At 48.2% G+C, this 13,433-nt stretch overlaps 1 protein-coding gene across 1 annotated transcript; it reads left to right on the top strand.

Moving 5' to 3' along the window:
- Nucleotides 1–1,638: 1,638 nt before the first annotated feature.
- On the top strand, nucleotides 1,639–11,454 carry BPIFA3 (BPI fold containing family A member 3). The gene is made up of 7 exons (XM_044262334.1): nucleotides 1,639–1,759; nucleotides 6,234–6,384; nucleotides 8,217–8,324; nucleotides 8,949–9,098; nucleotides 10,339–10,423; nucleotides 10,849–10,912; nucleotides 11,420–11,454. Exons 1-7 carry the CDS (start codon nucleotides 1,639–1,641, stop codon nucleotides 11,452–11,454), a joined length of 714 nt encoding a protein of 237 aa, XP_044118269.1.
- The last annotated feature ends 1,979 nt before the right edge of the window (nucleotides 11,455–13,433 follow it).

Genomic DNA, 13,433 nt, shown 5'->3' with positions numbered 1-13,433 from the left:
ACAAAATCCCAACTGGTTACACAAGACCAGGAAGACTGGAAAAGTACATTTCGAGGTAACTGATATTCTACAAACATCCCCAAGGGGAGTGTGAACCCTGTGAGGACGTCAATTCCGGAAAGCCATCACCCTGAACGAATGCTTTCGTTATGATCTCTTACAAAACTGGATGGGAAGTGCCCAAGGATGGCCCCAGGGCTTTGTGAGCTCTGCAAAGGACCCTGCACATTCCCTACAGCCCCAGGAGGAGAGCACAGGGAGTGGGGAGTGCCTTTGTCTCCGAGCTCCCAGCAGCGGAACTGTGGGGCCCGGACCCCCGAGGCCTGTGTAGCTGCAGTGGGAAACTTGAGAGAATTTTGAGTAGAGGCGGGCCTGGTCTGATTAACATCTTAAAATGATGGGGACACTGGGGCGGCTCAGCTGGTTGAGCATCTGATTCTCGGTTTGGGCTCAGGTCATGATCTCAGGGTCGTGAGCTCGGGCCCTGCGTCAGACTTTGTGGAGATTCTACTGGAGATTCTCTTCCTTCCCTCTCCTTCTGCCCCTTTACCCACCTCAAATGAAAACAGATAAATCTTTTTTTAAAATGATTGTACAGGCTGTGGTGTGTAAAACAGACTGTAGGTGGGCAAGGGAGAAAGCCACAAAACCAGGTAGGGGCAGCCCAGTGTAATCCAGGGCGATGTGAAGGGGGCTGAGGAGGGGCTGCTGGATGTGGTCAGGTTCTGGAAGTGCTGACAGGGTGGCCTGACAGATGGGTGGTGGGCAAAGTGGGAAGAAGAGTCGAGAAGGACTCCAAGAGCTGGGGCCAGAGCAACTGGATAGAATGTGGCACTATTTCCTGAGATGGTGAGGACAGGGGGATTTGAACTGAAGTTTCTCCGACCCCCAACTCCAGGGCAGTGAAGTAAACCTAATGCTTTGGCTTCAAGGCTCTCTGTCCGCCTCCTGTAAACCTTATCCATAAACCATCCATCCAACTGTTCATTCATTCATTCGCATCATTTAACAAACACTTAACTGCTAACTACCGTGCAGTAAACATGGGCAGTACTGGACACAGGAGGATTAATTCGCCTCACACCCTCCCCTACAGAAACTTAAAGTTTGTTAGGCGGTTCAGAGATCAACTGTTCTCACTCATTCATGTGTTCAGTCATTGAGTCACCCAACAAACATTCATTAACACTAATTCCTGGCAAGCAAGCATCATGGTAGGCATTGCGAATGATCTTGACCTTAAGAAAGTCCTAGTCCACCTGGAAAGACTGAAATTAGCTATCCTCGTTCATTTACTGTAGGATCCCCAATACCCAGCCTGAGCAGGATCTGGGATGGGGCTCTCACTGGATGACCCAACAGTGGGCTCTAGTGGGCGTATCCAAGCAACACAGCCTCCCTCTGGATCCCTGCCCCTCCCCCCACAGAATTCCACCTGCCGCCCTCACCATGTGAGCAAAGCCCAGAGGCAGCTGCCAGCGCCTATCACGACACCTCCCCACAGCATGCTCAGGGCTAACTCTGGTGTCATTCTCCCACAGAAAACCATGAGTCCGCTCATTCAGGCAGCCAACCCCGCAACCACCCACCTGGGTACCATTTGACCCTTCTTGACAACTGCAGGTCCCAGAACCCAAGATGTGTCCAATCTGGAGGCTCCTGGTCCACCTCAGCTTGCTTTCGGTGCCCTCAGCACCGCACAAGCAGCCTTGGCGTGGCCTGGCCGAGGCCCACATGGACAGACCAGCTCTGGCGAGAAGTAAGCTCACTCCGTGCTCTGCCCACTATCCCACGGTGGGTGGGGAAGGCATCATGAAGTGCCTGCTGGGTGACCTTGGGTCAGTTACTCCCTCTCTCCCTTTTTCTCTTAGACCTTAAGTGTAGAAAACTGAGGTTGAATGGATCGTATGCCAGTTCATGGAATGTCATCATTGCTGTGAATCGTGGCAAGGCCCCCTTAGGTTTATTCCCCTTTACTGCTTATTCTCATTCCCACCCCTCTTCCTCGGCTCTGTGGTGTGTTTAACACATGTGTTTATGTACAATCACATCCTGATACAACATAACAGTGTTTTGATTTGCATAGACGGCATCACCATATAGATCTTGATTTTTACTGTTTTCATTGGACACTGTGCTGTTGACATCTGCTGCTTCATGCTGGTAATGAGAAGTCCATGAGACTGGACTCATCACTCCTTGGCCGCTTCCCTAGGGATGGACTGCTGAGTCGTCTCTAACTCCCCACTAACATAAGCTACCCTGAGATCAACATCCTTGCATATGTCTCTGTTAGGGGCCGTGGAAGAATGTCTCTGGGAGAGACCCAGAAGTGGAATGCGTGGCTGGGCCCTAGGGTGGATACAAACTCAATTTAACGAATGACTGTCAAACTGCTTTCTAGAAGGGCTGTGCTGCTCTGTACGGGCTCCAGTGACTAACAAGCATACCCGTCTCCCCAGCCCTGTTTCCCAGAACTGGAGAGGATTCATCTGCCTCAGTCTACTCCAGTGGCCACAGCGAGATACCAAGGCTGGGGGGCTCAAACAACAGACATTTCTTTTCTCACAATTCTGGGGGCTGGCAGTTCAAAATGAAGGCGCCCACAGGGTTGGCTTCTGATGAAACCCCTCTTCTTCTCTCTTCCTTCTGGCTTGCGGGTCTCTGCCCTCTCCCTGTGTCCTCACATGGGCCTTCCTCCCGCATGTGCACGGAGAGTGCACTCTGCTGTCTCTGTCTTTTCTTAGAAGGACACCAGTCTCATCGGATTAGGGCCCCAACCCTATGACCAGAGCTTAAGCTTCTTTACCCCCTTCAAGGAGGTACAGTCTCCAAACGCAGTCCTACTGGATGCTAAAACCTCAATATGTTCATTTGGGGGCAGGAGGAGCTCCACAATTCCATACGTAACGCGGTCTTTCTCCCGTCTGCCAGTCTGAAGTGCACGTGAGTGCTATGGAATTGTCTCAGCTTGACTTCCTCTGATCCGTGGGAAGTTCGAGCCCCTCATCCGAGGTTCATTAGCCATTTGACTTCTTCAAATTCCCTGTCCTCCTCTCTTGTCCATGTTTCTCTTTGCTTCCCCAGGGATTTGTTTTTATCCTCTCTGATTTGAGCGTTAATTTATTCTTTTTTTTTTAAGATTTATTTATTTATTTGACAGACAGAGATCACAAGTAGGCAGAGAGGCAGGCAGGGAGAGAGGAGGAAGCAGGCTCCCTGCTGAGCAGAGAGCCCGATGCGGGGCTTGATCCCAGGACCCTGAGACCATGATCTGAACCAAAGGCAGAGGCTTTAACCCACTGAGCCACCCAGGTGCCCCAGCGTTAATTTATTCTTGACGCTGGTCCTTCTTCAGGTCTAACCAGTGCTAACATTTCTCCCAAACTGTCACAAAGCTGTAGATGTAGAATGCTCCAGTAAGTACGACATTTTCCGGAGGTTTTGAAATCTTTTTTATCATGTTAAAGAAATCCCCATATTTCTGGTTTTCTGAATTTCTTTTTTTATGAATTTTTCTTAATCATAAATCAATACTGGCTTTTAAGAAATGTTTTCCTGGGCGCCTGGGTGGCTCAGTGGGTTAAGCCGCTGCCTTCGGCTCAGGTCATGATCTCGGGGTCCTGGGATCGAGTCCCGTATCGGGCTCTCTGCTCAGCAGGGGGCCTGCTTCCCTTCCCCTCTCTCTGCCTGCCTCTCTGCCTATTGTGATCTCTCTCTGTCAAATAAATAAATAAAATCTTTAAAAAAAAAAAAAAACAAATGTTTTCCTATCTCTAAAAATTACTTCATTTTTTCTTCTAAATTGTTAATGTGATAAATTGTATGAATAGATTTTTGTCTGTTGAACCCATCCCAGCATTTCTGGAATAAATTTGATACTTTATAATTTATTAGAATGATATATTTATATACTGTACTGTTTTTATAATGTACTAGAATGTACTTATAATGTAACATACTAAAATATATTTTATAATGTAATGTATTTTTAGAGTTTTTTTTAACATATAATGTATTATTTGTATTTTTAAAATGTACTATTGGCTACTCAATTTGTTAGCTAAAAATCTTATAGGAATTTAGCCAATTTTTCATACATGAAATCAATGTGGACCTTTGTTCCCTAATACTGTTCTGGAAGCTGGGCAAGTTACACTGGACTCATAAAATGAATCTGGCACCTTTTTCTTTTTTTTATCTTTTTCACAAAAGTTTATATATAGTTTATATATATATAAAGTTTGGTAAAACTCTTCCCCAAAACCATAAACATCAAACACTTTGGGGGAATGGAATCTTCAATTAACTATTTCTATTTCTTAAATCTTTTACATTATCACTGTTTCCCATTTCCCTCATCACAACTTGGCATTTTATGGTTTGCCACAAAGGTATCCATTCCATTTAGGTTATGAAATACATTCACGTCTATTTGGGGGTCCAGGCAGCCTCATGGTTACAATGGGTATAGTTAGAATGCTATTTCATGGGGCAACCCTGGAGATTTAAATGAAGAAAAGCATGGCCAAATGCTTTTTCAACTGTGAATATATTTATCACTATAACCATGTCTCCTATCAGTTAGGATACTTAGCTGCACAGAACAGAAAACCCAATTCAATATGGCTGGAAAAAAAACCCCAAAAATGTTATTTCACATAACCAAAATTCACAGGTAGGACAAACTCCGGGTCTGATTCAATCAGGAGCTCAAAGGTGCCACCGAGAGCTGGGTTTTACCCATTTTTTTTTTTTTTAATCTCTGCTATCATCATACTGTCATCCTTAGGCTGCTAGTTCCCAGCGTGGTAGGAAAATGGTGGCCAGTGACCATCAGAGCGACAGACTGCCTTGCTCCCTTTCAGTATGAGACAGAGAAAGAAACTTCCCCTCAAATGTGAAACACAAGATCGTCTGTTTAGTCTGATAAGGCCAACTTGGGTTACATGCCCACTTTAAACCTGAAAGAGTCACTGGGCAATGATGGCTCAGATAATCAAAGGCCTCATCTGGACAAAGAACTGGACAGAGTGCCTGAACCAAAACAGGGTTCAGATGGGAATGACAGGATGGATGAATGGGAGTATGGATAGACAGAAGAATAGATGGGTGGATATTTGAACAGATGGAAGATGGACAGGAGGTGGATGGATGGATAGATGGATGGATATTAGACAGATGGACAGACAGATGGATGGATATTGGGCTGGCAACTACTAGTCCACGGCTCACAATTTTCCAAGTGTTGCTATTATCATTAGCCAAGAACTACCAAGAGTTCTAAGCATACCTATTGTATCACTCTATCTTTGAAACTATTTAGTCAATGTATATCTCTCTTACTAGACAGGAAAATGTTCTGCGTCTTTGGTATGCACCACAAGGCCTGATACCCAATAGATGTTCAATAATATTCTTTTTTTTGGATAAATGATATTTATCCAATTCTGTTTGGACAACTTATCTCAACTTACAAGAATCCTATGAGATGTGCATTATTACTGCCCCCATTATACAGATGAGGAAATCAAGACCCAGGAAGGTGGCAGCATTTCAACCCAGATCTAGGACTCCAAACACACTTTCTTCTTTGCAGGCAACAGAAATAGGGGATAATGAGGGAGAACCATAGTTTCTGCTGCTCTACAGTGTGGGTTCTGATTCCAGGGAGGGTGAAGTCAGTGAAATACATGTGTCCTGTAGTATGTTTGGAGGTTCGCCAGAGCTGGACCCCAACCTAGCATCAAGACAGGCAGGATTTCAGTGCGCCTGGTACTTGAAAATCCCTTCCTTTTCAGAGTTCATTCTCTGCTGGGACCTCTGCTTAGTCCTGCTGCTGATTCCGGGCACAGTGTGGCAGAAATTATATTCATTCTCTTCCTAGTTGTTCTCTCCAAGCAACTTTTACTGTGATATACATGCTGTACACTAGGTTCTACAGCCCGGATTCAGAGATCGCACTGGGCAGGCTTCCCACCATTACATTTCCTTTGAGCCGCTCTTACAGGCCAGAATCTCAGCAGGGCTATCGCCTCAGCCCTGCAAAGCACCACTTTCCAGATGAGACATGTGGGTTTCCGTGTAGAGAGTGGAGTTGAGGAGTGACAAGCACCCATCACTCAGCAAGAAGCAGATGCAGCCGCCCACACACAACCTAAGCTTCTTGACTCCAAACACCCTACCTTGTCCACGACACTGTGCAATGTCACTGGTCCCTTGTCCATTTCCAGTTATTGCCCAGGGCCTCATGAAGCACAACGCAGAGGGTCGAATCCAGAACCTCCGCCTCATGGACAGTCTGAATGCCTCGGGGCAGATGGCCCCAGGGATGGTGGGCCGGCTAATAAATGGCATGAACCTCCAGCAACAGCAAGAAAGCAGGTGAGCCCCTGAACCCCATCCCTGGCCCTAGGACTCTCTATAAAGCTCTGGGTCAGAGAGCAGAGCTCAGGACGTGGGGGCACACGGCTGTGAAAAGGGAAAGCAGGAAGACTGGAAGAAGGGGATGAACGGCCCGATGCAAGACTGAGTGGGGGGCCCAATATGAGAGGTCATTTGGGGAGGAAGCGTAACAGGGTGATCAAAGCAAAGCCAGGAATAAAAGTTTCTGCACTTAAATCCTGGGTCTGCCACCAACCTTGGGGAAATGGCCTGAGCACTCAAGCCTTATCTACAACATGGGTGCCCAGAGCACAGCCTGGATCAACGTCTGGGGTGCCAAAGGAACCCAGGACTAGAGTCTGACATTGGAATCCCACTCTGTGGCTTGATAGCTGTGTGGCTCTAGATAAGGTGTTTGAGGTCTCTGAGCTTCAGCCTTAAGCCCTCATCAGTAAAAAGGGTGAAATAACTGTCCCTGGATCAGGGCCTTAGGAGCTTTCTCTGTCGCACACAATAGATGTGTAGACCTTGGGCACTCCAATTAGCCCAACAGCAGGACTGGGCTGCTCAACCATACTTCCACTCCTTCCTCTGGAGGGCAGGGCCTCCTCAGCCTCCCAGGCCCCCAGCTGCTCCACTGCAGCAACCCGGTTCCCGCCTGCTGTGCCCTTAAGCTCCCTTCTCTCTCATTCCGCCCCTCAGTCTTGCCCTTCTAATGAACCCTCGTACTTGCTGGCAGGGTTTCCCTGGATATCTACAGCCACGACACTTCCCTCCTTCCATTCTGTTAATAATAGTTGTTACAAGCATTCATTGTATACCTGCTGGGTACCAGGACCTGGGCTGGGTCCTTAGAATATAGCTATGAACAGGACATATGGTCACTGCCTTTTTGGATCTTATATCCTAGTTAGTTAAGTCACAAAAGTAAATAACTAATTTCAGGTACAGGGAAATGTTCTGAAGACAGCTTTAGCAAGGTAAGAGTGGGGCTGATCAGGAAGACCTTTCTAAAGAGATAATCCCTTGGAAGAATGAAGAGAAGGAAGCAAACCACATGAAGGACATAGGAAGGCAGTAAGTGCAAAGGCCGAGGCAGGAAAGAGACTGGTGTGTCTGAGAATGAGAAGTCCTGTGTGGCTGGGTGAGCAAGGCAGAGGGTGGTAGAAGGTGCGGCAGTGGAGGCAGGTAGGGCCAGACCCTGCAGGTCTTAGGGGTCACAGTGTGGAGTTCGGATTTTATTCTAAGAGCAGTGAGAAGCCCAGGGAGAGTGTTAAGTAATAAGGCTGCCTCTTGGCTGCCGCAGGGAGAATAGTTTGTAGAGAGACCAAGTTCATGGTAAGGAGCCCAGAGAGAAACTAGAACATCTCCAGGCGAGAAGTGATGGTAGCCTGGTCCAGGTGAAAGGAGCAGAAGGAGTGGGAAGTTGCCAAACTCTGGGTTTATTTTGTAAGCAGAGCCAGCATGATTCACTGTTGGGTTGAAAGTGAAGGTGAGGGATGGAGAAAGCCAAGAAGGCTCCCAGGGCTTGGGCCTGGGGACCTGGGCAGGTGGTGGTCCCTGTGCTAGGAGGCAGCCCCCGTGTGGGTCTGCAGCTGGCTGTGGGTTGCACACATTCGTGGTGTGGAGCTGTGAGGGGCCCTCTGGGACAACTTGCAGCCCTAGGCTCCTGCAGGTGGCTCTTGCCCTCCAAGCATCTTTAAAAGGATCTGACTCCAAACCCCCCCACCAGGCCCTTTTCATAAACAGCATGCCAGCCTTTCTTGTCAGCCTGAGAACCTGATGTCTGAGCTCCCTCCCACTTGAAGGGCCTCTGCTCTTTCCTTCTGTAGTGCCAACATCACCAACATTCAGCTAGACTACAGTGGGATCCGGATGTCTTTCCATAAGGAGTGGTTCTCAGCGAACATCTTACTTGAATTTGACATTGACTTGAGACTGTGAGTCATATAGCAGCAGGGTCGGTGGGGTGCTGTTCCTCCTCAGTGGGAATCTGGGAGTTGGGGGGATGTGGAATTTGGCAACCTGGGGAACCTAGATCTTTATGACTCCAACCTGGTTCAAATTCTGTTTCTGAACTCACTCACTATGTGACCCTGGGCAGGTCACTTCACATCTCCGAGCCCCAGTTTCTTCAGCTGAAATGTGGGTGGCATCCCTGGTCATTTGCTCATTTCAGCCTATGGGAGTTCATTACATTGATTTTTTTTAAAAAAAAGAGAAAAACACTTAAATTATATCATCACCTTCCCTCCATTTGCTCAGACTATCCTTTACCGTCAGCTGCCCCCAAGAAAACGGGAGATGACAGCTAAACGGTACAGACTTTTTAAATAAGATAAACTCTCTACTTCCGAATATCGAAAGGCTCCTTAGCTGGTCTGTCTAAAGGATTTTCAGAAGTCTCTCTGCCTAACAGCATTTTCTCCTTGGTCACTGGTTGCGGGAGTCAATAGGCCAGGCTGGTTTATTGAAAGAGTCACTCTTCCCTTTGTGTTGGCTGTTTCTACCACCTCCTCTCTGTTTCCTGCCCTTTCCCTCCCCCTCCTCTCTCTCGTCCCCAGGTCCTTCAATAACAAGATTATAAAGACACACGCAAGCATGAACTTGGTTGTGGAGTTCTGGCTGGAGAAAGACGAGTTCGGCCGGAGGCATCTGGTGATAGGCAACTGCTCTGTAGAGCCGAGCAGCATCCACACGACAGTCCTAACAGAGTAAGATCCCAGCTGCCCTCCACTGGGCTGAGCCCCTTCCTGCCTAGCCTTAGCTGTGGTCATGCAGCTCTACCACCTCCTGGATGAGCCCAACACCGATCTCACCCTTTCCCCAGGACCTACTTCTCTTCCTGACTCAGCATCCCAGTGATGGCCCAGCCAACCTCCCAGGAGCCAAACTCTTTGTCCTCCTCACGCCCAACTGCCCACCTTCACTGGCTCCCATCAATGACCTACTGGCAGCCCCCGCGTGTCTCCTCTCTCTCCATCCCCACAGCTACTACCCCAGCTCCTAGACCACTTTGTGGACCACTGCAGGAGCCAAGCTGGGTTTCCCAGACTCAGAACTCACCTCCTTCACTCCATTCTTCCACTGTGGCAGAATTAACTTTCTAGCACAGAAACGGGGTCATGTCTCCTAGCTCCTCCTCCAAACTCTCCAGTGGTTCTCCAAAGCCCTCTGAATGAAGAGCAAACTCCTGGATGTCAGTCAGGACCCCACCTGTCCTCTCAGCTGCCCCATCCTATAGCCCTTTGCCCTCTTGTGTTGCTGAAGGGCCTAACCCTCCATCAACACACCATGGATTTTCATACCACCGTGCCTTTGCACATGCTGATCCTTTTGGTTGGAATGCCCTTCCCTTCTTCTCTAGAACTCTTCTTCATCACTCATTCATTCAACAAATACTAATTGAGAACCTACTATGAGCCAGACATGGCATGCCTGATGCTAGAAATACAGTTGTGAACAAGATAGGAAAAAAAAGAGAACTATTTGTAGGGCATATTAATTAATAGAGTATAATTGATTTATATACTGGCTGACTAAGTCTATCAACTCAGCAGACTGTGAGACTCCTGAGGGCAAGATTTGGGTGTGATTTCTCCCTGCAATTCCAGAATGCTGAAAGCAACTAGGTCTTCAGTGGGTGTCCATTCATTTACTCATCAGACATTCACTAAATGCCTAAATCATGCCAGGCATTCAAGGCTAGGACGGTGCAGGGGAAGGTCTGAACTCTGGAGCTCTACTGACCTGGTTCTAATTTAATCAGCACTTACTGGCTGTGTGACCTTAGGCAAATCACATCACCTCTCTGAGTTGCCCCTTCAACTACTGACAGCAATGCCTCTAGTATAGGGCTGGCTGAGGATAACTGTGTAAGGTGTACTCACTGCCTAGCGCCTGGCATTGGTACTGCACGGATTTATCTGTTCTGTGTATCTAACTTCTTTCTAGAGATATCTCACCAAAGATGAAACATTTTCTCCGCAACTTCAGGGAGAAAGTGGCAAAAGTTATCCCGCACCTGGTGGAAAGTCAGGTAAGTTTGAGAAAAATATTGTCCCCTGGGGTATCTTTGCATCTGCAGGTCAGGACATATATACTGGCAATTCAGAAAAAAAGTTTTCAATCTTGGGCTTTAGGACCTGAAAATTTTCCATTAAAAATTTCAGTTTTGTTATCTACTGGCTTGGGTGTCCTTGGCAAGGGACTCAGCCTCCCCGCACCTCAATTTGCCCATCTGTAGCATGGGAATCCCCGCAGTTCCTATGTCATAGAGTCATCACAAGGATTCGGGCAGCAGAAGTGCTGTGTACGGCATCCCGCCGGTGCTCAATACAAGGGAGCTGCTCTTACTATGATTCCCTGTGGAAATCCAATGAGGCCTAAGCTTCCAGCCGCAGGCTCTCTAGCTTTCTTTTCCTAGTCCCTGGCCTGATCCTTCTCTCTGTGTTGGTGGCCCAGGTGTGTCCTCTGATCAGTGAAATCCTCAGACAGCTGGATGTGAAACTGTTGAAGAGCCTCATGGGTGAGTGTCCGTGTCCGTCCAGGGAGGACTCAGGATTTGTAAAGGGAGGAGGTGTCCCAGTGCAGCTCCCAGTGAGGCCTGAGGAGGGGTGTCTGCCTGTGCTCTGAGCACACTTAGAGGGGACGATATGATGATGACCGTTCCTGTCCCCCGAGAGAGCTACGACAGCAGAGGGCATGCCTACCAGCTGTGCCCCGCCAGTCATCCAAATCTCCAGATTACCAGAAACTGTAGCTCCTCCCAAGATCTCCATTCAGTCCTTTAGGGATCACTGCACCCCACCCCGAACCTGAGACCACCCTCCATTTGCAGAGAGACACTGTTCCCACCTTCACGGAGCTCACAGTCCAGTGAAGGAATAAGCACATAACTACTTACCATCTGGAAAGAATGTTAACCCAAGTAGCTCAGGCACTGGCCCTAGGTTGGCATGGGTGGATGAGAGTCCCCTGCAGGGGCTGGGCGGGCAGTCACCCTAGTGTCTGATGCTCCCTCTTCTCCTTACAGAACAGGCTGCTGCTCACAAATTCAACCAACTATGAGTCCAGCCCACTGACCTGGAAGGAGGTTCCACACCTTGGGACTTTAAGTCTTCCTCAGAGTGGGGCTTCCACTGCCCCCAAACACATTTACCGCAGGCCCTGTGGCGGCCTGTCCTGTCCCATAATAAACTCTAACTCTGAAGGGTACAGAGATGCCCCTTCCTGGGCCCTGAGTTTAGTGTTCTAGACGTCAGACTTGATGAAGGATCCATGCTAAGACTGACTATGCCTGGGTTTGCTCATCAGTCTAGAAACGCCAGAGAAAATACTATGTTTTCCTGTAACTGGCAGTGAGAAGCCCATCTCTAGGTTTGCTCATCAATGCAGGGAGGGCCCTGTCGAGAGTTCCCATTCCCTTTCAGCCCATATTTGTTGAGTACCTACTATGTGCCAACTGCTTTGCCAGGCTTCAGTGGAGTGTAGGGAAAGGATGACAGTGGAAAGCGTAAATGTTGGCACTGAACAGATCTGAGTTCAAATTCAGTTCAGCCCAATGAGAAGTCCCGTGTGGGTATGAACCCTGTGCCTCAGAATGACCACTGAACCCCGGCCCCCAGGAGAGGGCTGGCCCAGAGTGGGAGTACAGCAAGTGCCTGTGAAGGTGGGTGATTCTGGTTTGAGGACTCACTGGTTGTGTTGGGGACAAGGCAACTTCCCTTCAGGTCTCCCTCACCCACATAGTGGGGATAGAGATCTTCCAGGATGTGGAGCAACAAGAGCCTGGACCCCACTGGTGGGAGGTAAGGTGCACCATTGCTTTCCGAATCCCAGTGGCAGTGGCTACAAAAGCAACCCATAGGCCTGGCCTGTGGCCCTGCAGCCACTCCCTGCAGGCGCCACACAGAAATACGGGACTGAGGCCACCACAAGACATGGGTAAGACTGCTCATGGCAGCAGTGGCCCTCGCAGTCCCTGAGCCAACACCATGAGTGCCCATCAGGGCTCATTTTCACGACGCTCGAAACAAAGCCCGGCACGGGAGAGCACACATCTCCCATTTATATGAAGCTCAAAAACAGCAAAAGGAACCCATGCTGTCAGAGATGAGGGCCATGGGCAGCCTTGAGGAGGGTGTTAGTGACCGGGAGGGGCTGGAGGCTGGCTTCTGTTTCTTGATCTGGGTGCTGGGTGTGAGGATTGTGTTTAGTTTTTGAAAATTCACTGAGCAAGGCGCCTGGGTGGCTCAGGTGGGTTAAGCCTCTGCCTTTGGCTCAGGTCCTGGTCTCAGGGTCCTGGGATTGAGCCCCACCTGCCTGCCTTTTTGACTGCTTGTGATCTCTGTCAAATAAATAAATAAAATCTTTTCAAAAAAGAAAAGAAAGAAAATTCACTGAGCTATTCACTTATGTGCATTTTTCTTACATATATTAGACTTTAACACACATTTCTGAAATAAAAAATATTTATCATGGGACGCCTGAGTCACTCAGTTGGTTAAGAGTCTGCCTTCAGCTCAGGTCATGATCCCAGGGTCCTGGGATGGAGCCCCACATCTGGCTTCCTGCCTCTTCCTCTCCCTCTGCCGTTTCCCTTGCTTGTGCTCTCTCTCTGACAAATAAATAAAATCTTTAAAAAATATATTTACTATGCGATGTTTATAGGAGCATATGAAAAAACATTTGCAATATGTTTAGCACACACTAGGTCCATGGGAAATGCTTATGAAAACTCATTTAAATCATTGTTAACTATTTGATTAAGGACTATTCAGTTCTTTTTTTTTTTTTAAAGATTTTATTTATTTATTTGTCAGAGAGAAATCACAAGTAGACGGAAAGGCAGGCAGAGAAAGAGAGGGAAGCAGGCTCCCCGCTGAGCAGAGAGCCCGATGCGGGACTCAATCCCAGGACCCTGAGATCATGACCCAAGCCGAAGGCAGCAGCTTAACCCACTGAGCCACCCAGGCGCCCCAGGCCTATTCAGTTCTTAAATATTGATTCTCGCCCTCCTCCTAAGGGGAGGCAAAGCGTTCTGAGAA

This window comes from Neovison vison, chromosome 8 (genome assembly GCF_020171115.1).
Source record: "Neovison vison isolate M4711 chromosome 8, ASM_NN_V1, whole genome shotgun sequence".
Taxonomy (NCBI): Eukaryota; Metazoa; Chordata; class Mammalia; order Carnivora; family Mustelidae; genus Neogale; species Neogale vison.
Note: the sequence above shows the minus strand (reverse complement) of the source record. Positions and strands in the feature narration are given on the sequence as shown.